Consider the following 24,474-nt stretch of genomic DNA (forward strand, 5'->3'; position numbering starts at 1 on the left):
ACAGTTTTGTCACAGAGCCAACCAGAGGTGTAGTGAACTTGGATTGGTTCTGAGTGGGTCTCAAGACCTGATAAGAGATATTGAAGTTGTTATACCAATTGGGAACAGTAAAGTTCAGCATTCAGAACAATGAAGTTACCCCTAAAGTCCAAAATGGTAACATTTGATTTCAAAAGAGGAAACTTTACAAAACTGAGGGGAATATGAAAAAGGAAACCAAAGGGGAAATACAAGAGAGTCAAATTCCAAGAGGATGCTTGGAAGCTATTTAAAACCACACTAATTGAAGCTCAAATAGAATGCATTCTACAGGTGAGAAAATGCACTGCCAAGTGTAAAAGACGGCCTGTGTGGTTAACAACGCAAGTCAAGGAAGCTATAAAAACTAAAGAGGGGTCTTTTAAAAAGTTGAAGGTCTGCTCCAATGAATTGGAGGGACCACAGGCTCTGGCAAAAGAACTATAAGTTAATAATTAGGCATTCTAAAAAAGATTTTGAGAAGTGGGTTGCTAAAAGCATCAAGAGAAACAATAAATATTTTAAAAAATATATCTGGAGTAGGAAACCAACCAGAGAAGCACTGGGGCTTTTGGAAGACAAAGGAATAAAGGGATTACTAAAGGAAGAAGGGAAGATGGCAGAGAAGCTCAGTGAATGTCTTGCTTCTGTATTCACTGTGGAAAGTGTGGGGCACGGACCGATGCCACAGCCCCTATTTTCAGGAAGGGGGCAAGAAGAACTGAGCCAAATTGAGGTGACCACAGATGAAATTCTAGACCTACTGGGGAAATTAAAAACCGATAAGTCTCCATGTCCTGATAGCACACACTTGAGAATTCTTAAGGAACTCAAATGTGAAATCACTGATCTACCAACCTGCCACTAAATTCAGCCGCTCTACCAGAAGACCAGAGAGTAGCAAATGTGACACCAATTTTTAAAAAGGGATCCAGAGGGGAAACAGGAAATTACAGGCCAGTCAGCCTATCATCTATCCCAGGCAAATTAGTAGAAACTGTGAATTCCATGTGTTAATCACTCTTTGGGTGAAGAAGTACTTCCTTTTACCTGTTCTAACCCAACCGCTCAGCAATTTCATTGAGTGCCCACAAGTTCTTGTATTGTGAAAAGAGGAGAAAAGTACTTCTTTCTCAACCTGCTCTATCCCATGCATAATCTTATAAACTTTGATCACGTCACCCCTCAGCTGTTGTTTCTCCAAGCTAAAGAGCCCCAAGCGTTTAAACGTTTCTTCATAGGGAAAGTGTTCCAACCCTTTTATCATTCTAGTTGCCCTTTTCTGCACTTTTTTCAATGCTATAATATCTTTTTTAAGATGTGAACAGAACTGTAGACAGTACTCCAAATGGGGTCGTACCATTGATTTATACAGGGGCATTATGATACTGGCTGATTTGTTTTCAATTCCCTGCCTAATAATCCCCAGCTTAGCGTTGGCCTTTTTTATTGCAGTTGCACACTGTCTCGACATTTTCATTGAGTTATCTACTACGACTCCAAGATCTCTCTCTTGGTCCGTCTCTGCCAGTTCGGACCCCATCAACGTGTATTTATAGTCAGGATTTTTGGCTCCAATGTGCATCACTTTGCACTCGGCCACACTGAACCCCATTTGCCACATTGACGCCCACTCACCCATCCTCAACAGATCCCTTTGGAGTGCCTCACAATCCTCCCTGGTTCTCACCACCCTGAACAACTTTGTGTCACCTGCAAATTTAGCCACTTCACTGCTTACTCCCAACTCCAAATAATAAATAAACAAGTTAAAAAGCATCGGACCGAGTACTGATCCCTGTGGTACCCCACTGCTTACCACCCTCCACTGAGAAAATTGCCCATTTATACTCACTCTCTGTTTCCTATTAATTAGCCAGTTTTGATCCACAAGAGGACTTGTCCTTTTATCCCATGACTATTGACCTTAGGAGCCCTTGATGAGGAACTTTATCAAAAGCTTTCTGGAAGTTTAATATGTTTCAGAAGTGACCACTGGTTACAGGCATGAAGACAGTACCTTGGGTGGAACAGAGTGGGGGCTCTGACAGAGAAGGAGTTAAAATGGTACTGACAGAGGGGTGACTAGTTTTAGTGAAATATATCAAGAGTGGATTCAATCTTCCAACATTGTATCTGCCATCAAGTGTCAGAAATCCCCTTCCGCTCTCTACATTGGACAAACTAGTCAGTACCTACGCAAAAGAGTAAATGGGCATAAATCTGACACTTCAATACAGTTGGAATTATCTAGTTCACAACAAGAATCTTCTGAAGCATTAAGGATATACCAGGTATACAAACTGCCAATGGGAGCCCTAACTAGAGTGTTTGTATCCTGCCATACATCAAACAGACCAAATCATTCTTTTTTTTATGATAGAGAAGGAAGAGGTGCAAACAGCAGGCATATCCAGCAAAATCCAAAAGAACAGTTCTCCAACTATAGGTCTGATGAGATTATCCTGAGAGACACAACAGTACCAATATCAAACATTCGGTGGTAACTAAGCTGTATACAGTACAAAGAATGTAGCTTGTGGTACCCAAGACTTAATTTTCATTTCATGTAATTCAAGGCTGGTGGCAACTACAATTGAGATGCTGATTACCAAGTCTACTATTTAGCAGAGGCCATGGTTGGACTCCTTATTTTTTGATATACTGAAACTGCTTTGAAACAAGAGGAAAGGTGGAGTATAAATATTTTAATAAATAAATTGACAAAAAGTTACGTTAATCCATCATTTTCATTCAGTGAGAATTTTTAATGAAATGTGGCAAAATCAAATTCATCATATCCTGGAGAACAATTAAAGCTACAGTGTTGCAGGATCTGATAAACCTTACCACACTGAAATGACATTCAGAAGAACCACAGTAAGAAAGTGATGGGAAAACATAATCTTGAAGAAATATTACCCTGGCAATTGTTATTTTCATTTATAAAGCTCGTATTCCAATTTCCCCTCCTTTCCAGAAAGCAGCTAACAAAACATACAAATATAACACAATACAGTTTAATCAACAGAAAAAGCTATCCCATTTGCTAAAACACAACAGAAGTTTAGACAAAAAAAGTGAATACCACTGGCATCATTTCTTTGGGCAGTAGATTACATGACCAAAAATTAAAAGAGGCCAAGGGAAGAGTAAAAGATCTTACTGAAGGGAGGCTGAGCTGCACAAATACATGTTGGCATTCACAGCTATCCACTCAGCAAAATCACTTTCAGTAGTAACATATCTATTCATGGGTACAAACACAGAGGTTGACCCAGGCACACCATTAAAGCTAGTACATCACCAGAGAGTAGAATATTTTAAAAAGACACGCTAGAAACCAGTGCTTTGAACCATTCAAGTTTTTCACAACAAAATTTATTAGAAGAATAGTCGTTCTGAAAAGTCTAGCATCCAGTGAAAACTACCATACACGTTACAGCTGGGAATGTGTTTCCAAAATGACATGGCCAAAGAATACAACAGGGTTGTTAACCCTTACACATGCACAACGAGAGAATCAGCGCTTTTGACATACAATGCAAAAAAAAATGGACCACATGAATTAAAAATTTATAAGTACTTATCACATACATTAAGACACAGCTTATTTAGTCCAGTCAAAAATCAGAACTGCATTAAAATTAATGTAGTGCAATCAAACCAAAAACCTTAATTTGTGATCATAAGTGCTCTACTACATAAAATGTTGATCATAGCAAGGAACAAAAAAGTTCAAATCACACAGTACAAAAAAATCTGTAAATAAATACAAACTACAGTACAAGAGAAATATTAAATTATACAATTCCGTCAAACTGTAAACAGTATATTGAAATGAGGTCCATAGATTAAAAAGGGGGTTCCTGTTTTATTTTTCCATGACACTTGTACTTTTAGAGGTCTGTGAAAAATGCCATTTTTTCCATATTCTACATAAATAGAACTTTCTAAAGTGTAAAGCATCAAATAATAGAGCAGAGGCATTGCTGACACAGATATACAAAATGGTGCAAACAGCAAACTTTATTTTAATGTGTTGCACATGCTGTTGAGTGTTCCGCAACAAGGACCACCACCACAGGTGTGAAATGCCAGCACATTAATAATTAGTGCATGGCACAAGAGGTGAGACACCTGATCAGGGCCACAGTGAAGGAGTGATCATCTGCTCCCAAAATATATATGCTGCTGCCAATTATTTGAAAGGTTTACACTGTTGCCATAAAACACCAACTTTGGCAGAAGGGTTACTAGTAAACTCAAGCCCACCTGGCCCATTGGCTTCCATCACAGTGGCCAGTGCACAGAATTCCTAGAGACATTGCATAACTAGAATGTAGAGGTCAGACATCCAAGGGCCAGTGCTCAAGTTTAGAAGTACCTGGGATGAAAAAGAAACCACAGCCACACTGAGAAGCTGCCCCTGGACCATATACAGAGGCAGCCAGGAATGTATTGACATTAGCTGTGCTGGCTTGGTAGTGGCATTTTTAAATATATACGTTTAAGATTACATATATAATATATATGTATATAACATAATACACATACTATATATAGAAATTTCTTACAATACATAATCAGGAACCCCCATGCGATCTTGCTCAGTAGTTATAACTGAATATACAGAATGCCACTACGTGTCTGAGGCACTGCGTGCTGGAGAGTAATATGCAGCTTTAAAATCCGTTTGGCTGAGTTATACCTGGATACCTGAACTGAGTTTAAGTTGACATTCATCAAGGATGTGCTACTAGCACATCAAAAGAAAAGCAAAAACAAAATGCAAGTCACTGCTAGGTTTAAGAATAGTGTACAAGTACCTGAATTGAGTGAGGGTAGTGTGTAAACTGTCCCTGAGGGTTTTCAAACAGTGTGTGTACAAGCTGGAATCCTAAGCACGTTAGTTTAGAACTTACACTGCGGACTGATAAAATACCAACATCTGACAATTTAACAAGTGGAGGTTAGAAAGAGTTATGAGCAAACACTCAAAACGTATTTATACATGTTTAAGCAGCAGTAAGCTGCTGTAAGCAAAAATCCCATGGCTATAACCGCCAAATGGGACTCAGAGAGGTTGCTGTCTGTAATCTGTTTTTCTGATGCTGGGGCACATAACAGCTGCCATCTACCCTCTCTCAACAAGTAAAAGAAATTTCACCTGCTAAAGTAGAACGCACCTAGTTACAGACTAGCAATTCAAGATAAGATTTTTAATCAAAGACTTTCCTATTACATACTAAAATCCCTTAAGATTACTAATGCTGGTATGCTAATCTAGTTAGTTTTTTTTTTACTTTCCCCCTTCATTTAAGAAATATACCATTCCACAACTTAAACATTAAGATCCATTTTCAGTCCTCTGATGTAAAAAGCATGTCAGTGAATTTGTATTAAAAATTTACATGGTAAAAAGGCTTGAATTTCAGCCAAAGATTCTAAATACTGCTCATTCCCTGAAGACAAAGGGAGAGAGAGAATCCCTACCCATTTTCCTAGTGATATACTTTCAAACTGAGCACTACACAATGGTCTAAAACTATTTTTCATTGGGAAACTTTGCTTTGCCTCCCCAACTTAGATCCCAAATCTTAAAGCCCTGAAATGGTCTACTGAAATGTTTACTTAAAACATCAGGCACGCATGCCCAAAAGCTGCCTGAACATTATAAAACTGGTATTTATTCTCAAAGATATTTTACTATCAACAGAAATCATCTGACCTAAAAACAAATCAATCATCCTGGATTGAAACTTTTACAGTACCGTAGACTCTGAAGACTAGATAAATTAAGACTCGAATTGTAACAGTAAAAGTGCTGAAAGGTCCCTTTTCTGATTTCTTTTAAAAAACAGGTCAGAAGTCTTTTAATGGACTGTGAGGGTTTTTATTCATCGTTATATCAAGTCCGGTTTGATAAATATAGCACCAAATGTGGGCTTACTTTAGAGGCTAAGGTGGCTTGTCTATAATTTTAGAGTGAAAGAAGAAACACTTAAGTCAAATTTTCACTAGCAGATAAAAATTTCTCTTTTCACCAAGGATCCATAACACATATATTGTATAAAAAGGGAGGAAAACCTTTGCCTGGAGATTTTTAGACACCACAGAATTAGTTAGGATTAATATGTGATCAGGCTTATTTATTGAGTATTTTACAAGGATGGTATTCAGGACATTACCTGAGTAAGAATAATTTTAAAGGACTGAAAATCCAAACCTGACAATGTTACAGCCTGTGCCTATGACAAATCTATATATCTGCAAGGGAAATGGAGAGTACAATGCCTGAAAGCTTGCAGCTTTCCTTTCTGTGTTATCTTGAGCGTACACCTATGGCCAATTTAAGTACTCGCCACAGGTGAAACTCTTAAAAGATAAAATTACAATACTTGCTTTTTCCAATTAAATTGTAAGATGTGACTGTAAAATTGTTGACTACTACAGGATGATTGTTCATTTACTACCTTCCAACTCTTGACAAGATATTTCTCTGCCAAACTTCTACAATCAGGGTGAAGAGCCCAAGACCATCTCTCCAACTCTTATATTTCCTTGTCCACAGTCCCTATTACTCCTCAAAACTCAAAGACCCACTACTTGCTCAGCTCCAGTTCCTGGTTAATATGGTACTACTTTGCTCCTTCTGCCCATTTCACCCACAACCCCAAAAAAGCAAGATACCTGTCACTGCATCATCTTTGTCTCCCTTCACTTTCTTGTGTAGGGACAAGCTGGAGGGGAGAAAGTAAGTCTTTAACGCATTTCTAGTGCATTAGAACCTCCACCACAAAGCCAACTTCTATTTACATTCTTAAGCTGCCCAGGATCTATATGTGCTTCACAAGCCAAAATTTAGCCACCTCTGGTTTATAACATGACAATTTACCAAAATGTTCACCTACTATAAAACTCAGCAGTTTCATTACATTTTAGCAATATAAACTGCAAAACGACTCTGAAACAGTAAACAGCATTTAAACCACAAACTTTACCTAAGACTACAACAATGTGTGAAGACTAGAGAGAGGTCATGATTATCTCCATAACACACAGTCTGATCAAGCCTGTAAGAGTTCTTAATAAAGTTTAAAAGCAACTGGACAGCCAAGTAGTATAAAAGCCAATAGCTATAAAGTGTAATTTGCAGACAGCAGGCAAATTGAAAAGGTTCACAATCCTTTAAAAAAAACCTGACTCTGAAACCACAAGAGGGAAGAAACCGCAAGAGGGAAAAAAGCACAAAATACCTGATCCACATCAAAATATGGGCACCCTAGAACTTCAAGAATCTTTTTGAATGAAAATTTTTGAACACAACAACCTTTTCTGTTGAGAACTGTGCAAGTCCTTCAAGTAGTCTTGTCTAGCAGCTAAATTAACCCTACATTTGGGGCTGAAGGGGACAGTCTTTTTATTTAACTTTCCATTTTAGAACTCTAACAAAGTGCGTTGGGATAAGAAAGGGGGACTGGTAAGTACTGTTCACCCACCTGTTCAGATGCCTTTACTTGCCTTTTACACACTTAAGATACTTCATGAGGATTGTATCTTAAATTGATTACACACTGAGGATTAGGAATCTGCTTTCCCCTGTCACCAAAAGAATTACTAAATAAAATTTGACACTGATGTGTTTATGTAGGGAGAAGTGCTATAAGTAGCTTACCAACAGAACACAGATCATGCCACTGGTATTAGAATTATAGCCACTATTTGTAGGCATATTAAAAATACAGCTTTCCATGAAACAACATAAATCACTCCTGACGGTTTCTGAATAAGCTGTGTGTCCATTTGAGACCACAACTGCTTCAAACTGCCCCATGTGTATGAAAATGTTTTGGCTAGAGCCATTAGGAAACTAAGCAGAACAGTACTGCTACCACATTAAAACATTTCATTTTTAAGTTTTTATTAAAAATGACTCCATATCTGCATTAGAAAATATTTAAGAAAACATTCAAACTAAGCTTTTCCTTTGGAGGCAGAGCAGCAGTGGAGCAGTTGAGGCAGTATGGAGCAGTCCTGGGGCCAGTTAGAAGAGTATTTGGCTGATGTAAGAACAGGATTTCAAGTGCTCCAGAGGGAGCCTTCTTCCAGTCATTTTAAGAAACTGGGGAGCTTAGAGGGGTTTCTACAATAAAGGCCAACAGTCCAGACCCTACAACTGCTATTCTTGATGGCTGTACTGAAAAGCAGGCAGCCTAGGGCACTGGAAATGAGGTTTCAGAATGGCTGACAAAGAGGTAATAGTGTATCTCAGATCTCCAGAATCTCAGGAAAGTACATTTTACAGGTCCAAGTAAAAAAAAATAAAAATGATACATTTTCTACACACTGGGCTCGCTCCACAGAACTGTACGATAATTAACTCCACACTAGTACCCCTACAACAGTAAGCCTTACTCATCTGTATAACTTGCTGCAGCAAAAAGTCACCAAGCAACATCTAAATTCCAGTACGATAGTACACTTGATTTTAAACGTTATACACACACACTCTAACATTAGTCTTTTAGGCTGAGAGTAGAGGGAGAACCTATCCTTCATGATATCTGGCCTGAAGAAGCAGAGGCTGTCACAAATATTGTTCACAGTTTCTGTCCGTCATTCAGGTGCAAGCTGCACCATCAACAGATACGGCACAATTCTTCCAAATACGAACCCCCTTGGAGTGAGAGAAAATGAGTGTTCAAAAGTGATCTTCCTCCCACAGACCTCACCATTTCTGGAGGATTGCACTTGTCTAGTGTTCCCTTAACACGCATCTCTAAAGCAGGTAGGGAACCAAGGCCTAAATCCCTATCTCTCGTACAAATTACAGGAGCATCCATTTACTGGAAACAGGAGAGAACAAGGCTTCTCTTACAAAGACAGCAGCAAGCCACATCTTCCCACACCAAACTATGGTCAGTTGGGGCTTTTGGCCATGCAAACTTCCAGTCAGCAGAAAATTAAGCATGCTAATGGATAAACACTGATTCCATTTCTTCTACACTTAAGATGCTCCCAAATACTACTCAATGCTACACCAACGGTGCCTATCAGAGCAGTCTGACTTCAGTGGGTCACTGAGGGATCTAGAGTGAGATACCAGCCACAGGATGAGCCACCTTGGAGAGAACAGGTGAGATGAATTCTTAAAACAAAGTTTAACATTAAAAAGGTGCACCTGAATATTACAGACTAAGTTTACAAAACCTACAATAAGGTAAAATATATATTTATATCTTTTGAATATTCAGCAGCTTTTTGTTTATTTTTGAGAGGCTTCGGAAATTTTAGAAAGGGACTACTAACTAATTTCAACCATGCGTCACAAAACAATAATGGCTATTTTATATTGCAATTACCAAAGTAATGCAATTAGTGCTTTAAAAATAACCTACTTTTTCCTTATGTTTTTTTTTAACAGAGACCTTTTGAGGAAATATGGTTGTTCCAAAGCTTCTGGGGAAAAGTTACCTGAACAGGAAGTGATCACAGATATTAAATGTTATATTTCAAAGCTTTGCAGACAGGAATCTTACAATCGTCAGGTCCCAGGACTTTAATCTGAGAAAACTAACTGTTTGGTTGTTTAATTCATTATCTAACCAAAGCAAGTAAGAATATGCAACTACCATTATCTATTTACAGTTCTCAGCCTACTATCTGAAATGACATACAAGTAGTTCTCTTTCAAAACTGCAGCATTAAAGGGTAGGCACACCATTTTTCTGCTGCACGATTGTCATCCACTTAATGATACACATAAAAAATATTTAGGTAAGTAAAATGAGCACTCCACATAAACTATGACAAGCTTTTACAGAATTCAACTCAAACATCACTTAAATAAAGACAGTCACAAAAGGTTAAACCTCTGACAGTAAAACTATGCAAGTGTTACACTTCTAGCTTGCAGCAACCATCTCCCATGCTTTCAATAGCAGATGAAACCATAAATTTAAAACAGTGCATTTTTATTGCAATTTCCAGTGAAACTGGATTATATTGCAGAGTTTCTACACCACTATGGAGCTTTAAACAGGTTTCTGTACTGAGATGACAACTAGATAGCTAAGGGAACTCTGCTTTTGAGTATGGAAATACATTAAGCTACCAAAAAAAAAAAAAGTCTAAGAACAGTAGTACAAAGCATATGTGGGCTAAAAAAAGCCCAGTCTCTCTCAAGAATGAGAAGTGCATATTTAACATGACAGCAATGGTGTGCCTAACCTTTGAATACAGTGGGTTGCTGGGAAGCTATCAACCAAACAAGAAGGCTAACTTAATCATCCCCAAATTCAAGCAGCAGCCCCGGGGGCTATCTAGACCTTCTTCCTATGAACTGTAGCATCCACTTTCAGTCAATAACACAAGATACCTAATAAAAAATAATGCTTAAAGATGTCTCGTATATAAATTCAACTGCCTCTTTTGGTTGTACAAAGCAGGAGAATGGAGTCCTATCAATCTTTTGCACAGCTAAGATCAAACTGTGCCACTCTACCTGAAGAACCAGCGAATCTGATTCAATGAAGCTGCAAGTCCAGAAAGCTTTAAAGCTTACTGTAAGAAAACGATCAGATGCCTCTGTAACTAAAAAGACTGAACTGTAGATTTAGGAGTGCTAGTGATGATTATAGTAGCTGTGAGTGTGTGCTAGTCCACTATTAAATAAATAGTGAATGAAACAAAAACAAAAATGCAGGATATGCAAAAACACTTCCTGCTACTGGCAACTGTAGTATTTAAAAGGAAACACCCATTGGGTGTTCAACCCTGACAGTGTTACAGTTAGATAAAATGCTCAGCCTAAGCCAGATCAAGTTGATCTGATCATGGGTTTTATTAACATTTGTAAAAAATTTCTTCCCTGAACGTTAACATAGATCCTTCATTTACATGACTATTTAGGCAGATTATTGAGGTTGTAATGTTTAGAAATCAGCGTTGTTGTCTTTTGGGGGAAGAGAGAGTTGGACAAGGTTACAGCAAGTTATTATATGTATTCCCATCCCCCAGAAGAGTGTTCTTTAAATTAGCTGGAGGAACCACACAGTTTAGCAAACTCAAAATTAAATCTGTTAAAAGCATGTAGGTCACAAAGCCATATTTTGTTAAAGCGAGGAATACCCTAATATATCATTCAGTGTACCCTGATGCTCCTGAATACAAGGAGTTTTTTGAGATAAGGCTATATCCTCAAGCAGGCAAGTCCAACTCTCACCTTTATAAAAGAGCAAACAAACTGTGAAGGTAGTGTTTCAAAGGAATTAACCAAATTAACCAAAGCATTCTGAAGGTAGTGTATGTAAAGTTCCCACATCCCCATCCCCACCCTCCCCTCCGGGTGAGCACTAAGCAGATTGCAAATGGTAAAGAAGTTGAATTTAAAAGAAAACACCTCCAATTAGACCCAACCAACTGGGGTTGTAACCACAAATCTCTGAATAGAATAGACCAACCATTATTTAAAAGTTTAACTTTTCCCCCAAGCCAACTGGATCCAAGAAGAAAAAAGGTATGAAATCCAATTATAAAGCAATGATCCAGTTTTAAAAGTCTGGTACTAGAGTTCAAGGAAGTGAGGGGAGTATGGGAAAAACAAACCCAATAAAATAACTGAAAAGTCCATGCAGGCTCAAGAGGCAAGCAGTCCACTTCCATGTCTGCATTCTTTGTGAGGTAACTTAATTCTCTATAGAACATTAGAGAAACATGCAAAAGGCCAAAAACAAAACAAAAACAAAACACAAAAAAGGGCTCTAAGCCATACTGGGCCAGAAAATTTACAAATATGCAACATTCAGAGCACTCTTTTCCCCGTGTCCACACAAGTCTCTGCTGAACTGCAAAGGAGCATGTCCTGCACCCAGTGACTGAAGAGGAGTTGGGTGCATACAGTGGGAGTTGAACAATGCCATAGTGCTCACCCAGTTTGTTAAGTAATTGGCACTCTACAACATCTCTAATCATCCTTTGACTCATTCGCACTCTGTGCTGCCTCTCCCTGGGGATCTATCTCAAGCTTTACAGAGACATCTTGTCCCTCCGACCTCATTAATTTCATTTTTTTCTTTGGAGGGTTTTTCAAAGTGCCCAGCCTCTCTTTCACTTTATACTCCAGGGTGCTATGGGGAATCCCATAAATACTCTGAGCTTTGGAGACGCTCATTTTCCCACTCATCACCACAGAGATTGCTTCCTCCAGTATTTCACTGTTGTACTGTCTGTATCTGCCTCTTTTCTTCCGAGGTTGCTTAGAGCCAGGATCGCCCTCCTGATCAGAGGTGGGATATGGCTGTCCAGAGGTAGATTGCTCAGCATCTGAGCCCCAAGAATCTGGTCCGGGATCCAGCAAGCTCCTCCTGTTTTGTTTCGGAAGGATAGCCCTTAACTTTTTACTTAGCGCGCTCTCCGTTTGTGAACCCATCACCAAAGAGCTATAGCTATACTGGTCACCAGAACGGGACTCCCACGAAAGGTCCATGCCTCGAACTTGTGGTATCTTTAAATCCACAGGAGTTGAATGGCTCATGTCCTTTTTCCCATCCTGTTTAGTTTGAAGTGCCATTTTTTGAAAGGCCGAGTTTTCTGTAAGAAAAGGAAGGTCACTGATGTTGCTGAGTGCACCATTTCCCCTGAATTTCATGCGAGTGAAGTTGAATTCGTAGTGTGGTTTTGCCCAAGAAGCCTCCCTGGATAGTATCATGTGCTGTCCATGATTCTGTAGCCCAGACGGCCCGTGGCTGGCAGCTGTAGCATGCTGGTTTCTGCTCAGCAGTTCTTCGCTTATCTGCAGTGATCGAGCCAATGGAACTTTGAGAGATGTGGAGTGGCCAGACCCTTCCCTGGTTCCATCCTGCCAGCTTCTCGGGGGCACCCCATCACCACTCCGAAGTCCCTCTGCATGGTGCTGGCTGGGTCTCCCAGGACGCCTAATTGGATGGAAGGAAACTGATGTGAGCAGGACTTGCACAGGTAGGGAGGGATGGGTGAGGGGGCCACTCCTTTATTAGAAGGCCTTGCTTGGGTAACATCACTTTTCTGGAATTTTTATTATTTTTTTTTAAGTCTCAGCAGTCAGTTTTTAAAAACTTGTTCAAAAACAAAGAGAAGCTTTTTGGGCAAAGAAAAATGAAACCTGTCAGCTGGTCTTTGGTTGGGTTCACAAAATCTTGGAGCAGAAAAGGCTTCGCGCAAGTGTCTGAAAATAGCATCTTAATTATAGATTAGAAATGAATAGTTATTTGCCAGAGTCTATGCATGACTGTGTTACTAGTGTGACGTTACCACTAAACAAGTACAGTAATAAAAGAGTAAGCCAAGTGACAAAATGCAGCAAATTCAACACACACACACACACACACTTAACACACACACACCAGCCACCTGCACTTTTTATAAAATGATGAGAACTCTGGAGGGTATGCATTCACACTATACGCTAGAGTTGCTATTCAGCCTCTAAACTGCTCAGCAGAAATAAAAGGTGTTTGCTTACCTTGCATTTACACACTAGATCAGAAAAACTAAACTGCTCTTAAATAAAAATGCTACACAACTCGAATCTTCATTTTCTTTTAAAGCTATACAAGTTCCATTTTGTCTTACACATTCTTAGGCAAGAAGAAGGGATCATGGTGCAGAACTACTATTTATTGTGCTATCTTGTTTTCAACCTTTAGTAACTTGTTAATTGGAGCAGGAGGTAATCTACTTTTTCAAGCACTTTTTTAACATCAGATAACTTGCTTTATACACATTTATTTTAAATCCTGTAAAACATTTCAACAAAGTATATTATACTTTTAAAATGTATTTTGCCCTCACCATGTTATCTTTAATAAAACTGTTCCCACCTTGAAAGCCTCTATATAGAAGATGTTGGGTCATGGAAAAGCAGAAGGAAGAAGGTATGTTATGGTTTGGGCTTCCTTATCTTTTAGCAAATGTCTATTTGTCATTAGACTCACAAAATATGAAGTGTCTTAGTATGGAAACAAATATTCCACATACATACTAAACAAAACCCATACTAGCATCAACAACGTAACTAAGTATCTAACCAATCTTTAAGTTTATTATACATTTCAGCTACTTACACAGCAGGGGACCACTGTCCAGACATAACAACAAACTTTGTTAGATGAAGGGCAACACCTCCTAATGCCAACTCCTCCACTAAAGGGCCAAACTAGACAAGACACTGGGAGATTAGTGGATGGCTTTCCTGAGTGGTAAACCACCACAAGGGCCTGTGATTTAAACTGGGACCACAGTATACAAGAGTACCCTTTCCTTGCATGCACTTTCCTCACTTCAAATGCCTGTTCAGATGTACTATTGCCTTGCTTAGGGAAACACACAGGTTTCTTGTATATTTCCCCCACTGGGCTACATTTGTAGGGAAGGGAGTTAAAGCATGGGAAACCAGCATGGGAGAATGAGTTAAACTCTTCTCCTTGCGGATAGTCAAACCAGCCAGCCCCAACAGCGACTATTTACCAGTTTAAAAATGCTTGGGAGACTCATTCGCAAATCTCAGTGTCTCATCTAATCTGGCCTAAGAGTGAGCAAAACAAGCTAATTTCTGGAAGACAAGGTTCAAAAATTCCCAGAAGAACATATTTTTTAAAAAACCTCACACAATTTCAGAAAATGAAAGAACTTGATGGGCATTTTTTCAGAGTTTAGGAATTCAGCATTAAGCAGAGGGCCCACAGTGAGGTATTTAAATTCTACCTTGTAGTTATCTCCTATAGTATTTTACAGGTTAACTGCAGCCAGTGCCTGTCAGAAACAGTTATTTTTAAGTAATTAGAAATTCAACAACTTTAAGATGATGTCATTCTACATCTAAATCCAGTCACTGTATACTTAAGCAAGGTTAGCCACAGCATTTTAAAATTCCATTATGGCCCATGCATCCCAAAGTACTATCTCAAATAATTTTTATTCCTGGAGATTTCTCCTTACCACCACAAACACCTAAACATATCAGGTTGATTGAACTATATGCTAGTAAGTAATAACAGTACCAGGAATGCTTAACTACTTAGTATATCATCTAGAAAATCTCCCCCAAACACCATTTCAACTGACATAAATCTAATGAGCCACAACAAACACAAGCTGACAAAGTTATCCTACAACAGCCATTTATACCACAGAGTTATCCTATAACAGCCATTTACACAGTTCCTATGCAGTCACCTTGTTTGCTCTGGCTTCTTAGCCTGAACACTCTGATCCCTGAATGAAGCATTCCTCAGCAGCCCCCATATGACCACTTGTGGAAGCACGTAAGATTGCCAGCAGGCTCACAATCCAGCAGGGATCAGAGGCAGGCATCATATGTATGAACCAGTGCCTTAATGTGGGACCTATACATGTAGTTGCTACAATTTGCACAACTGCAGTAGTGCTATTTGAATGGTCGCAATCATGCAAATCACAACTATCATATGTATATACCTCAGGCAATGATTCATGCAACTGAAACCCTAAAAGATTACTGTCAGGGCATTCGTTTCCCTGACCACAAATGATTTGATAGGCATGGGGATTGCTGACCATCATATTTGACTATAGCTTTATATTTTAAAATCTGTAAGACTGCACATATATAATTTGTATGTCAGCTATATGGCTAAATGTTCCTAAAACTCATTTTATGTTTGTCTCGACATCGCATTTGAAAAGTGGAGAAAATATTTTCTACACATGTATATAAATACTCTGAAGGGTTAAAAAACCTCAGCCTGTGAAACTGAAAGTATTTCACCTAGTTTGTTGTTACACCTCACTATAAATTGAACAAAATGAACGTAAGAATTTCCCTTACCCATTCCCAGGAGTAGCGGAGCAGCCAGGTGAATGGCTCAAGGAGGCGCTGCCTGCACAAGGGCTTTTCTTAGTGGACAGATCAAGCACTCCGTCTGCAGAGACATGAGAATCACTTGAGAACAGAAAGACATGGTTAAAACCAAACACAAATGAAATCTGGGTAAGGACTGTATGTGGTGAAAGAGCCAAATTGTCCTCAGGTCACTCACTTGAGAAAAAAGCCCCTCTGCACACTTCATTCTTATCACGATAGTCAGCTTTTCCAAAGTCAGAACAGAAATATTTAGGTCAGCAGTGCTAACCCCATGCATAGTCTAAGAATGTTCGTTGGAGCCCAGAAAGTCATGTGACTAGATAACCCCCCAACAAAAAAATAAACAAACCCATACAATAACGCATTATCCAGCAGTTTTAGCAGGACACTTTTTTTTTTACTGTTTAGTGAAAGGCTTCCTGTATAATTTCCAAACCAATGAGCTTATGGCAGCCATTTTCTCTAAGCAACAACCACTGTTTGTCTTCCTGGAAACCACAGGTTAAGTACAGCCATTCTTAGATCCTACACAATTTTGGGGGGAAAAACCAAACTGTATGTTGTTACTAACAACTTTTATAAGGCAGCCAGCAGGTTAGAGTGGAATGCAATGCAAGGACAAATCAGCTACCAGACTAATTTGTCCATATCTATCCAATATGATTCCTTCCCCTTGTCATGTTCATAAATGCCCATGTCCTATAAGCAGAATGGCTATATGAAATACACAGCAATAAGACCTAACTCCATTCCCAATACTGGAACAAAAGGCAACTTCAAGCACCACAGAAACACAGTTTGCAATGTTGCAGTAACCATAAGTCTCACAACTGAGTGTACCAGCCTCCTCAACAGCAAATTTATGACCAAGATATTTATTTATTATTATTTATTTATAGCCTGCCCTCCCCGCAAGTGGGCTCAGGGCGGCTCACAAATAGGGCACATGCCAATACATAAAACAGGTTAAAAGCAACATAAAACATGGCGATGTTAAGTGACATCTAGACCTCCTTTACAGAAAATCTTATCTTTTTTGTCTCCCACATGAGAAAAGACCGATCTCCATTAATAAATACAATGATGGGACACCATGGTGAGGTTTGGTCATATTTACTATCACAAACTAGAATGCATTAGTCTACAGAATACCCACATAAATGGAAAGTCTTCAAAATTAATCTGCAAGTATTTAACACTTTACAAGTGTGTTCTGGTTTCATAATTACTAAGCCATTTCTAGAAACAACATTCCCAAACCCATGTCAGGAGAAAGACAAAGGTAAAATATTAAAAACATTAAATAAAATACAAAAAGATATAATGGGAAATATCCAGCTCACACCTAGGATAGGTGCACCTAGTATACAGGGCACCACGCAACTAAACTTACTATACATCTCAATAATGTCACCTTTTGATACCATTTTCTGTTACCTGACTCCAAGGCTAAACTAAGTAAAGCACTACTAAGACTTCATTTGGCGTATGTTAAAGCTTTGGTTCCCCCTTTCCCTCTCAAGGTGTTAACTAACTTTGAAAACCTAACTTTGAAAACGTTATGTTTTCAAATATTTAAAAGGATACCAGAATTAAGAAAATCTCCTTAAGAGAAACAAGGCAAGATAGAAAATCTGAAATATGCTTTGTTTAAATTTATTTTTTAAAAATATATATATTCTGCCCTATGTACAAAGCAAGGTGGCATACAAGTTATTTAATGCTAGGACAAACAGATTGAGATGGCTCATGTACATCTTTCAACTCTAAAATGAAGATGCACATATTAACATTATGTTAATGCTCACTTCCAAGAAAAGTGGAAAAATGTTATCAACAGTTACAATGTTTAGCAGCAGTCTTTGTTTACATGCCTAGTAAAAAAGACCTTATTTAAAATATTTATGCCCCACCTTTTCCCAGGACAGACATGTAACAAACAATACTGACAGGGATCTACTATATGGTTTTCAAGTCATCAGCGGGGACTATAGGTGGACAAAATCTGTGGGCTCTTATTGTAGTATTTTTCAATGGCAGTATTTCCCACCCATTACAAATCCAACACTATACCCAGTGTTTCCAGGAGGTCCCCTGAGCCCAGGGATTAATGTTTTGGGAAGCAGGGGGCTACAGCACAAAGTAGAGGTGCGAAGTCCCATTTTGAAAACTCTGCTCATGGTTCTTATTGGATGCAACCCTACTTCAGAGCCTTTTGTGCTGGTATCAGGCAGTCAAAGGGAAAGATACTTCGAGTTTGGAAAGCAACAAGAAATCTCACTGTCTGGATGCCTGTGAGGCCATCAAACAGTTTCACGGCTGAAAATTTGCCTTCACCTTAGGTAGGAATTTGGGAGAAAAGTGAGGTCTGATGCCTGACTTTAAACTTCGTTTTGGAATCACCTGGAAGCAGCAAGGTATTGTCATTCCAGAGTACTTCTGAAGCACACTAGAGGACTTTGGGAGAGTCATTATCAGTGAAAACCAAGCCCAGGCAAAGCCTGTGGAATCTTAACTACAGCTTTACACCAGAAGACATTCAGTCTCTTGTGCAGGGGTCCCCAACATGGTGCTCACAGGCACCACAGCACCAAACACCTTTCCTGACACCCACCAAGTGTTTTTAGAAAGTGGGTGAAGCAAGTGGAACTCCTGCCCAGCAGGGCTTCTAACTGGCTGTGCAGATTAAAATAACATTCGTTGGGTGGTAGCTAACACTACAGAGTGTTGTTTTTATCCTCTCTCGCACCCTTCTTTCCCAGTGCATTAAAAAAAATTATACTTCATGTCCCCCACCCTTGGGCTTTCCATGCATGTGTGATTGGCTCTGCTTCCCGAGGTGACTGTTTTGTGGGCCTTTCCACCTCCCAAGGTTGCCATTTTGTGGTTGCATCCACCAACCTGTGTCAGAATTCCAAAGGTGCCCGCAGGATGAAAAGAGTTTGGGGGCCCTGCTCTTGTGTAGGGCTGGGCTTGACAAATCTCTGGTGCCAGGTTGTCATGGCGCATTGAAATTTCACTGTGGTTCCTAGCCGTTTCAACAGTGATTATGCTGTGGTACCTACAAAGATTACTATTTACCATTAGAATAGGTTTATATGACACAATGCATGTGCATGAAATTATTGTTGTTGCTTGTTTATATGTTAATTTTATATCATTCAAAGGTGGCAGATGAATTCATTTCTTAAATCAGTTGCTTTCTATTTAAGTGGAGCTTTTTAAAGACACAATAAAATTAGGAGAAGTTGGGGATACATTAGCTTAGTTGTGGTGATGATAATTAGGATTACCCCCTTATTTATTTATATATTACAACCCCTGTCAAAGCTTTAATAAAAATACAAGAGCCTAGGACTAGGTTCTGTGTAACAGTAATTTTAGAATGTGATCATTAAAATACAAAACTACAGCTCCTTAATTTTGAGAGGGTTCCTAGAGCCAAAGAAAATTATTCAAGGTCTGGTATAGTGTACAACATTTAAAAGTAATGCAGGAGGCCCAAATATATAAATTAAAAGGCTTCCACAAAATTAAGAGCTCCATTTAGAGTAAACAAAACTATTTATATTGAATTAGCTATAGTAAGACAGTATAAATATTCTACTTCCACTGACAGGCACTCTACTAACACTGTTATTTTCAATATATTTTACATATAACCTGGGCTCCAACTCCCTTCTTCTTTTGGCACACTGAATTAATATAGTATGCTTTCAATAAAAGGCAGGCATATGACCATTTGGTTTCATACATTCACACATCTTCAACACCTTTCCCCCTTCATTCTCAAATGTATGACCAACCCATTCACGTCTATCTTGAATCCACTGTGATACACAGTTAGCTACTGGTGGCTAGAATATTGAAGAAAGCTGCAAGATGCTTTGGTAAATACAAGCGAAACATCTATACCTTGTTCACTAGGGTCCAACTGAGACTTTCTGACGGTGAGGTCTAAGGGTGAGTCCTGGTCAGCCATGAGAAGTTTGCTGAGCACAGGGTTCTGAGCCGTTGCACCCACAGGGGATGAGGCGACCAGAGATGCTTTCAGCAGGCTTTGGTTCTTTGTGCTATTGGGCGAGCTGGAGTCCTGAGTAGAGCTAGTTTTTGAGGTATATTCAGCAGCAAACTGTCGGATCATCCGCTGCATGATCTCGCGAGCCACTAGGGGAATGTTGGGGTCAGAGACCCTAGGACTGTCTAAGTGATAAAACATTTAAGAAGAAAGTTACATACAGAACAACCTTTTCAGCTACACATTTAAGTTCACATACATATATATGCCAAGTAGCAACAATTTAAAGTGCATGCTCAAACCCGTGGCTCAATTCAAGCTGCATGCAGGTATCACACCAAACCTCTGTTCTCACCTGGCACAAGCCTGGGTTGTTGCTATGCTCCCGTGCTCTGTTCCCTGCCATAGGATATCCCAAAATATTCCCAGTTTTGTAAGGCTTTAGTCATTTTGCTGTGATGTCCAAATGCAGCTACTGGTAAATCTGACATTTGTTCATTCTTCACAAACTGGGATTCTAAACCACAGCCTAAACCTAATTAACAATTATGGTTTGTGGGGAGTAAACAATTTCCAATGGAACTAGGAAGACCTGGGTTCAACCTCAGTGATGAAGTTCAGAGTGTGGTCATCGCTCAGACTAACCTATCAAGATTGGAGACAGTGCAGAACAGAACCATGTAACCCAGCCTCCTTAGAGGCAAGGAGAAAAGATTAAATAGATCCCTAACAAAAGAATGGGGTTTGTGTGTGAAAATTTTTATTTGTTCCAGAGGTTCATAAAATTATGTTGTCAAAGAATTTCACAGCTGGAGTTCATTAGTTGTAGATTTTCTGGACTGTATGGCCATGGTCTTGGCATTGTAGTACCTGATGTTTCACCAGCAACTGTGACTGGCATCCTCAGAGGTATAACACAGAAAGATGGAGGTCAGTCACAGCTGCTGGTGAAATGTCAGGTACTACTACAATGCCAAGACCATGGCCATACAGCCCAGAAAATCTACAACTAAAGTTCATAAAATTATTGATTACAGTCGTTGCACTATGTAACAGAAGATTAATTAGACCCTTCTGATATCTTTGTTAATGGAATTCTAATTTTGAATTACCAAAATACCACAAGTAAGAGGAGCCAGTGAAGCATAATACTTGAAATGTATGATCTAGGAGGAACCCCCTCCAATTTAAATCTCACCTCAGACATATGAACTCACAATTTTCTTAAAAGTAGCAAAGTAGGCTATAACCAAAAGCTTAATTCATAGAATCACAGAGTTGGAAGGGGCCATACAGACCATCTAGTCCAACCCCCTGCTCAATGCAGGATCAGCCTAGAGCATCCCTGACAAGTGCTTGTCCAGCCACTACTTAAAGACTGCCAGTGAGGGGGAGCTCACCACCTCCCTACGTAATTGATTCCACCGTTGCACAACTCTCACTGTAAAAAAAGTTTTCCTAATATCCAGCCGGTACCTTCCTGCCCTTAATTTAAACCTATTATTGAGAGTCCTATCCTCTGCTGCCAACAGGAACAGCTCCCTGCCCTCCTCTAAGTGACAGTTCTTCAGATACTTAAAGAGTGCAATCATGTCCCACCTCAACCTCCTCTTCTTAAAGACTGCCAGTGAGGGGGAGCTCACCACCTCCCTACGTAATTGATTCCACCGTTGCACAACTCTCACTGTAAAAAAAGTTTTCCTAATATCCAGCCGGTACCTTCCTGCCCTTAATTTAAACCTATTATTGAGAGTCCTATCCTCTGCTGCCAACAGGAACAGCTCCCTGCCCTCCTCTAAGTGACAGTTCTTCAGATACTTAAAGAGTGCAATCATGTCCCACCTCAACCTCCTCTTCTCCAGATTGAATATTTACAAGTCCCTCAGCCTTTCCTCAGAGGGCTTGGTCTCCAGGCCACTGAAATAACAGAACTTTACAAGTCCTTCAGCAGACAAAATGTCTACTATCCAAAATGCACACATTTACAGGTAAATTTGGGTCAGATGGCACACTAGAGTTGTGAAGGTCCGGGGGTAAAATTGGATTAATTGGACTATACATTTTCTCTCTTGTTTTTCCCCTGAAAACTTTCCCCCCAATTTTTCAATATAAAAACTAGTAAATTCTGGAAAGCATTGAAAAAATTCAGTACACTTGGCAGAGTGCAGCTCTCTCTCAAATACTCAATTTTGCTTGCCGAAAACTAAGCCCATTTATACTTTTACAGTCCAAAAATATGCAAACAGTATAACTGCACGGATGTAATTTAAAACAATGCCATTTATGTTGTTAAAGCAATACAATGAGTTTAAGCTGGACGAGAAAGTAAGTATTGCATGTATTTAATTTTTCTTCAGGAGAAAAAAACCCTTAAAAGAAATATAGTTTTCTCCATGACTTAAAAATTTCTGGAAATTTTACCTCTCTATTACACTACTACTAATGTGCACAACAAACCAGAAATTTAAGCATTTTTATCTGGCTGTTACATAAGCAAACATCATTCAAAATCATGGTAGCAACCTAAAACTCTTACAATGAAAAAAAAATGAACTCTATGTATGAAGGCATCCCTGTATTTATTTTACCTAGAAAAGTATCACTGGCATATTCTGATGTTTCAGCAGCCTGGTCAAAGCAGAGATATCCAGAAGTTGCACTGGGTTCAGTATAATTCATTTCAAGTAACTATGTTAAGAACTGAGGTTTTTACATTCTATTTGCATTTATAACCTCATCAAATCAAGGTATTACTGTGCAATTACTCTTGATAGATTTAGGTTTCTAACAAACTGCAGATATCTTGACAAAATATTAGGGATCAAGATTTAAAAACAGGTGGACACATGGTTTGTAGACTCCTAAGAATGACATACACAAACCTTTTCTAATTGTATCACATCCTGAGTTCAACAAGCGTATGAACAGGTCAAAACACTATGTCATAATTAAATGAGAGTAACTAAGATCACACTATTACTCTTTCTCAAACATTATTTTATAACATAGCTACAACACAACCAATTTACATTTATACCACCATATTACTTGCAAACATAACGCATAAAGCAATTATGTCATTACATCTCTATATGGTACAGAAGCCTAGAAGAGTTTTACTAAAGATTTATCACAGGCTAACTATGATTATAAAAAATTAGTAACAGAATTGAAGTAATTAGGAATAGCTTTGAACACAGTTTCTAATTTTAATGCAACTTCCTGGACAATTTTTTTTTAAATATATACGCACAAAAACATGCACCAAGAACTCTAAACTACAGTTGTGAGTTTTGAACAGCAAAACATCTGCGTAATATTTCTCAGGTTCTTACATATTATGTTAACATTATGCTCTCACAGAATGGTATAGAAGAAAGACCAGGCACAAGACCATCTCAATGAAGCTGCAGAACAAAAGGGGAAAGTTCAGTACTTAAACTAGGCCCTAAAGTAAATAGCAGCAATTAGCTCCAGTGATCAATTATCTCAGTACATGGACATCCCATACAACAATCCAATACAAGAAAGGACACCACAGAAACAATTTTGTTTAAAGTCTCTGCTTCCTTTCCCACAGCTCTACTCAAGAAGCTATCCCCAGAAACTAACTAGGTAGGTCCAGGAAAGGTCAGCAGCTGTCTTGACACTCTTCTATTGGCTACTACATATTCTACCCTGTATACAGCCATTCCAATTTAGTTATCTGGACTCCAAGGGAGAGCATCACCCTGGTCCAACCTTGCTTTTAGCCAAAAAGCCCTATATCTGAAGCATTTCTTACTGGTCCACAGAAGGCAGTATCACAACCTCCTAATGTAGAAAGAAACTACTTTAACTGAAACAGGGGAAAACAAGTTATTTCAACTTTTCCAATCATAATAATGAAAGGGGGGAAAAGTTACCAGAGATTAGTGTGGAGAAAGTCTACTACATGTAAGTTGTTGAACAGAACCAGACATCAGAGATCAGTATCAGAGAACAATTACATGTGTTTTGAGCTCTCTAAATAGCTATTTGAATTAAAAGGAGATGCTGTCAGCTCTAGAAATTCATCACTTGTCAGGGGAAAACCCTGGATAGCTCTTATGGAAGCATCATGTTTCTACCTCAAATAGTAGTATTAAAAAGACCACAAAATCCAGCATATAAATGAGTTACATTACTGTCTATTATTTCACCAAGACCAACCTTTTTGATAAAAGACTGCATGGAGAAACTCTTCCGCTTGCCTCTCGAACCGAATGATTTTTGCTTGCTCTTGTCTAAACAGAGCTTGGTCCCCAACTTCCAGGGCTGGCTCATCCAGACTGACTAAGTGTTCCTGTGAAAATATTTAACAAAAATCCAGTCTTTCACTTTTCCTGTTTTTATTTAAATTTGTCACTTTTAATATATAGCATAAACCGCTTACTGTAAAATGCCCCCTCCATCCTATAAGCTCACCCTCTCCTTTAGCCTGAACAGGGGCTAGAACAGGTGGGAAAGGGATGAATAGAAGAACATTTTTAAAAGGCAGAGAAAAACAACATGAAAGAGAAAAATAAAATGAACC

General features: G+C 38.9%; 1 protein-coding gene across 1 annotated transcript in view; it reads right to left on the reverse strand.

Moving 5' to 3' along the window:
* Positions 1-11,976: 11,976 nt before the first annotated feature.
* The window catches only part of LCOR (ligand dependent nuclear receptor corepressor), a 35,173-nt gene continuing 22,675 nt past the window's right edge, over positions 11,977-24,474 (reverse strand). The window contains exons 3-6 of the mRNA XM_015415959.1: positions 24,111-24,243; positions 19,817-20,104; positions 15,866-15,959; positions 11,977-12,956 (exon numbers count right to left, since the gene is read on the reverse strand). Coding sequence (XP_015271445.1) covers positions 11,987-12,956; positions 15,866-15,959; positions 19,817-20,054 — 1,302 coding nt within the window. The 5' untranslated portion in view covers positions 20,055-20,104; positions 24,111-24,243 and the 3' untranslated portion in view covers positions 11,977-11,986. The remainder of the gene's footprint in view (positions 12,957-15,865; positions 15,960-19,816; positions 20,105-24,110; positions 24,244-24,474) is intronic.

Source organism: Gekko japonicus, unplaced genomic scaffold (assembly GCF_001447785.1).
Source record: "Gekko japonicus isolate JY-2015 unplaced genomic scaffold, Gekko_japonicus_V1.1 scaffold59, whole genome shotgun sequence".
Lineage (NCBI taxonomy): Eukaryota > Metazoa > Chordata > Lepidosauria > Squamata > Gekkonidae > Gekko > Gekko japonicus.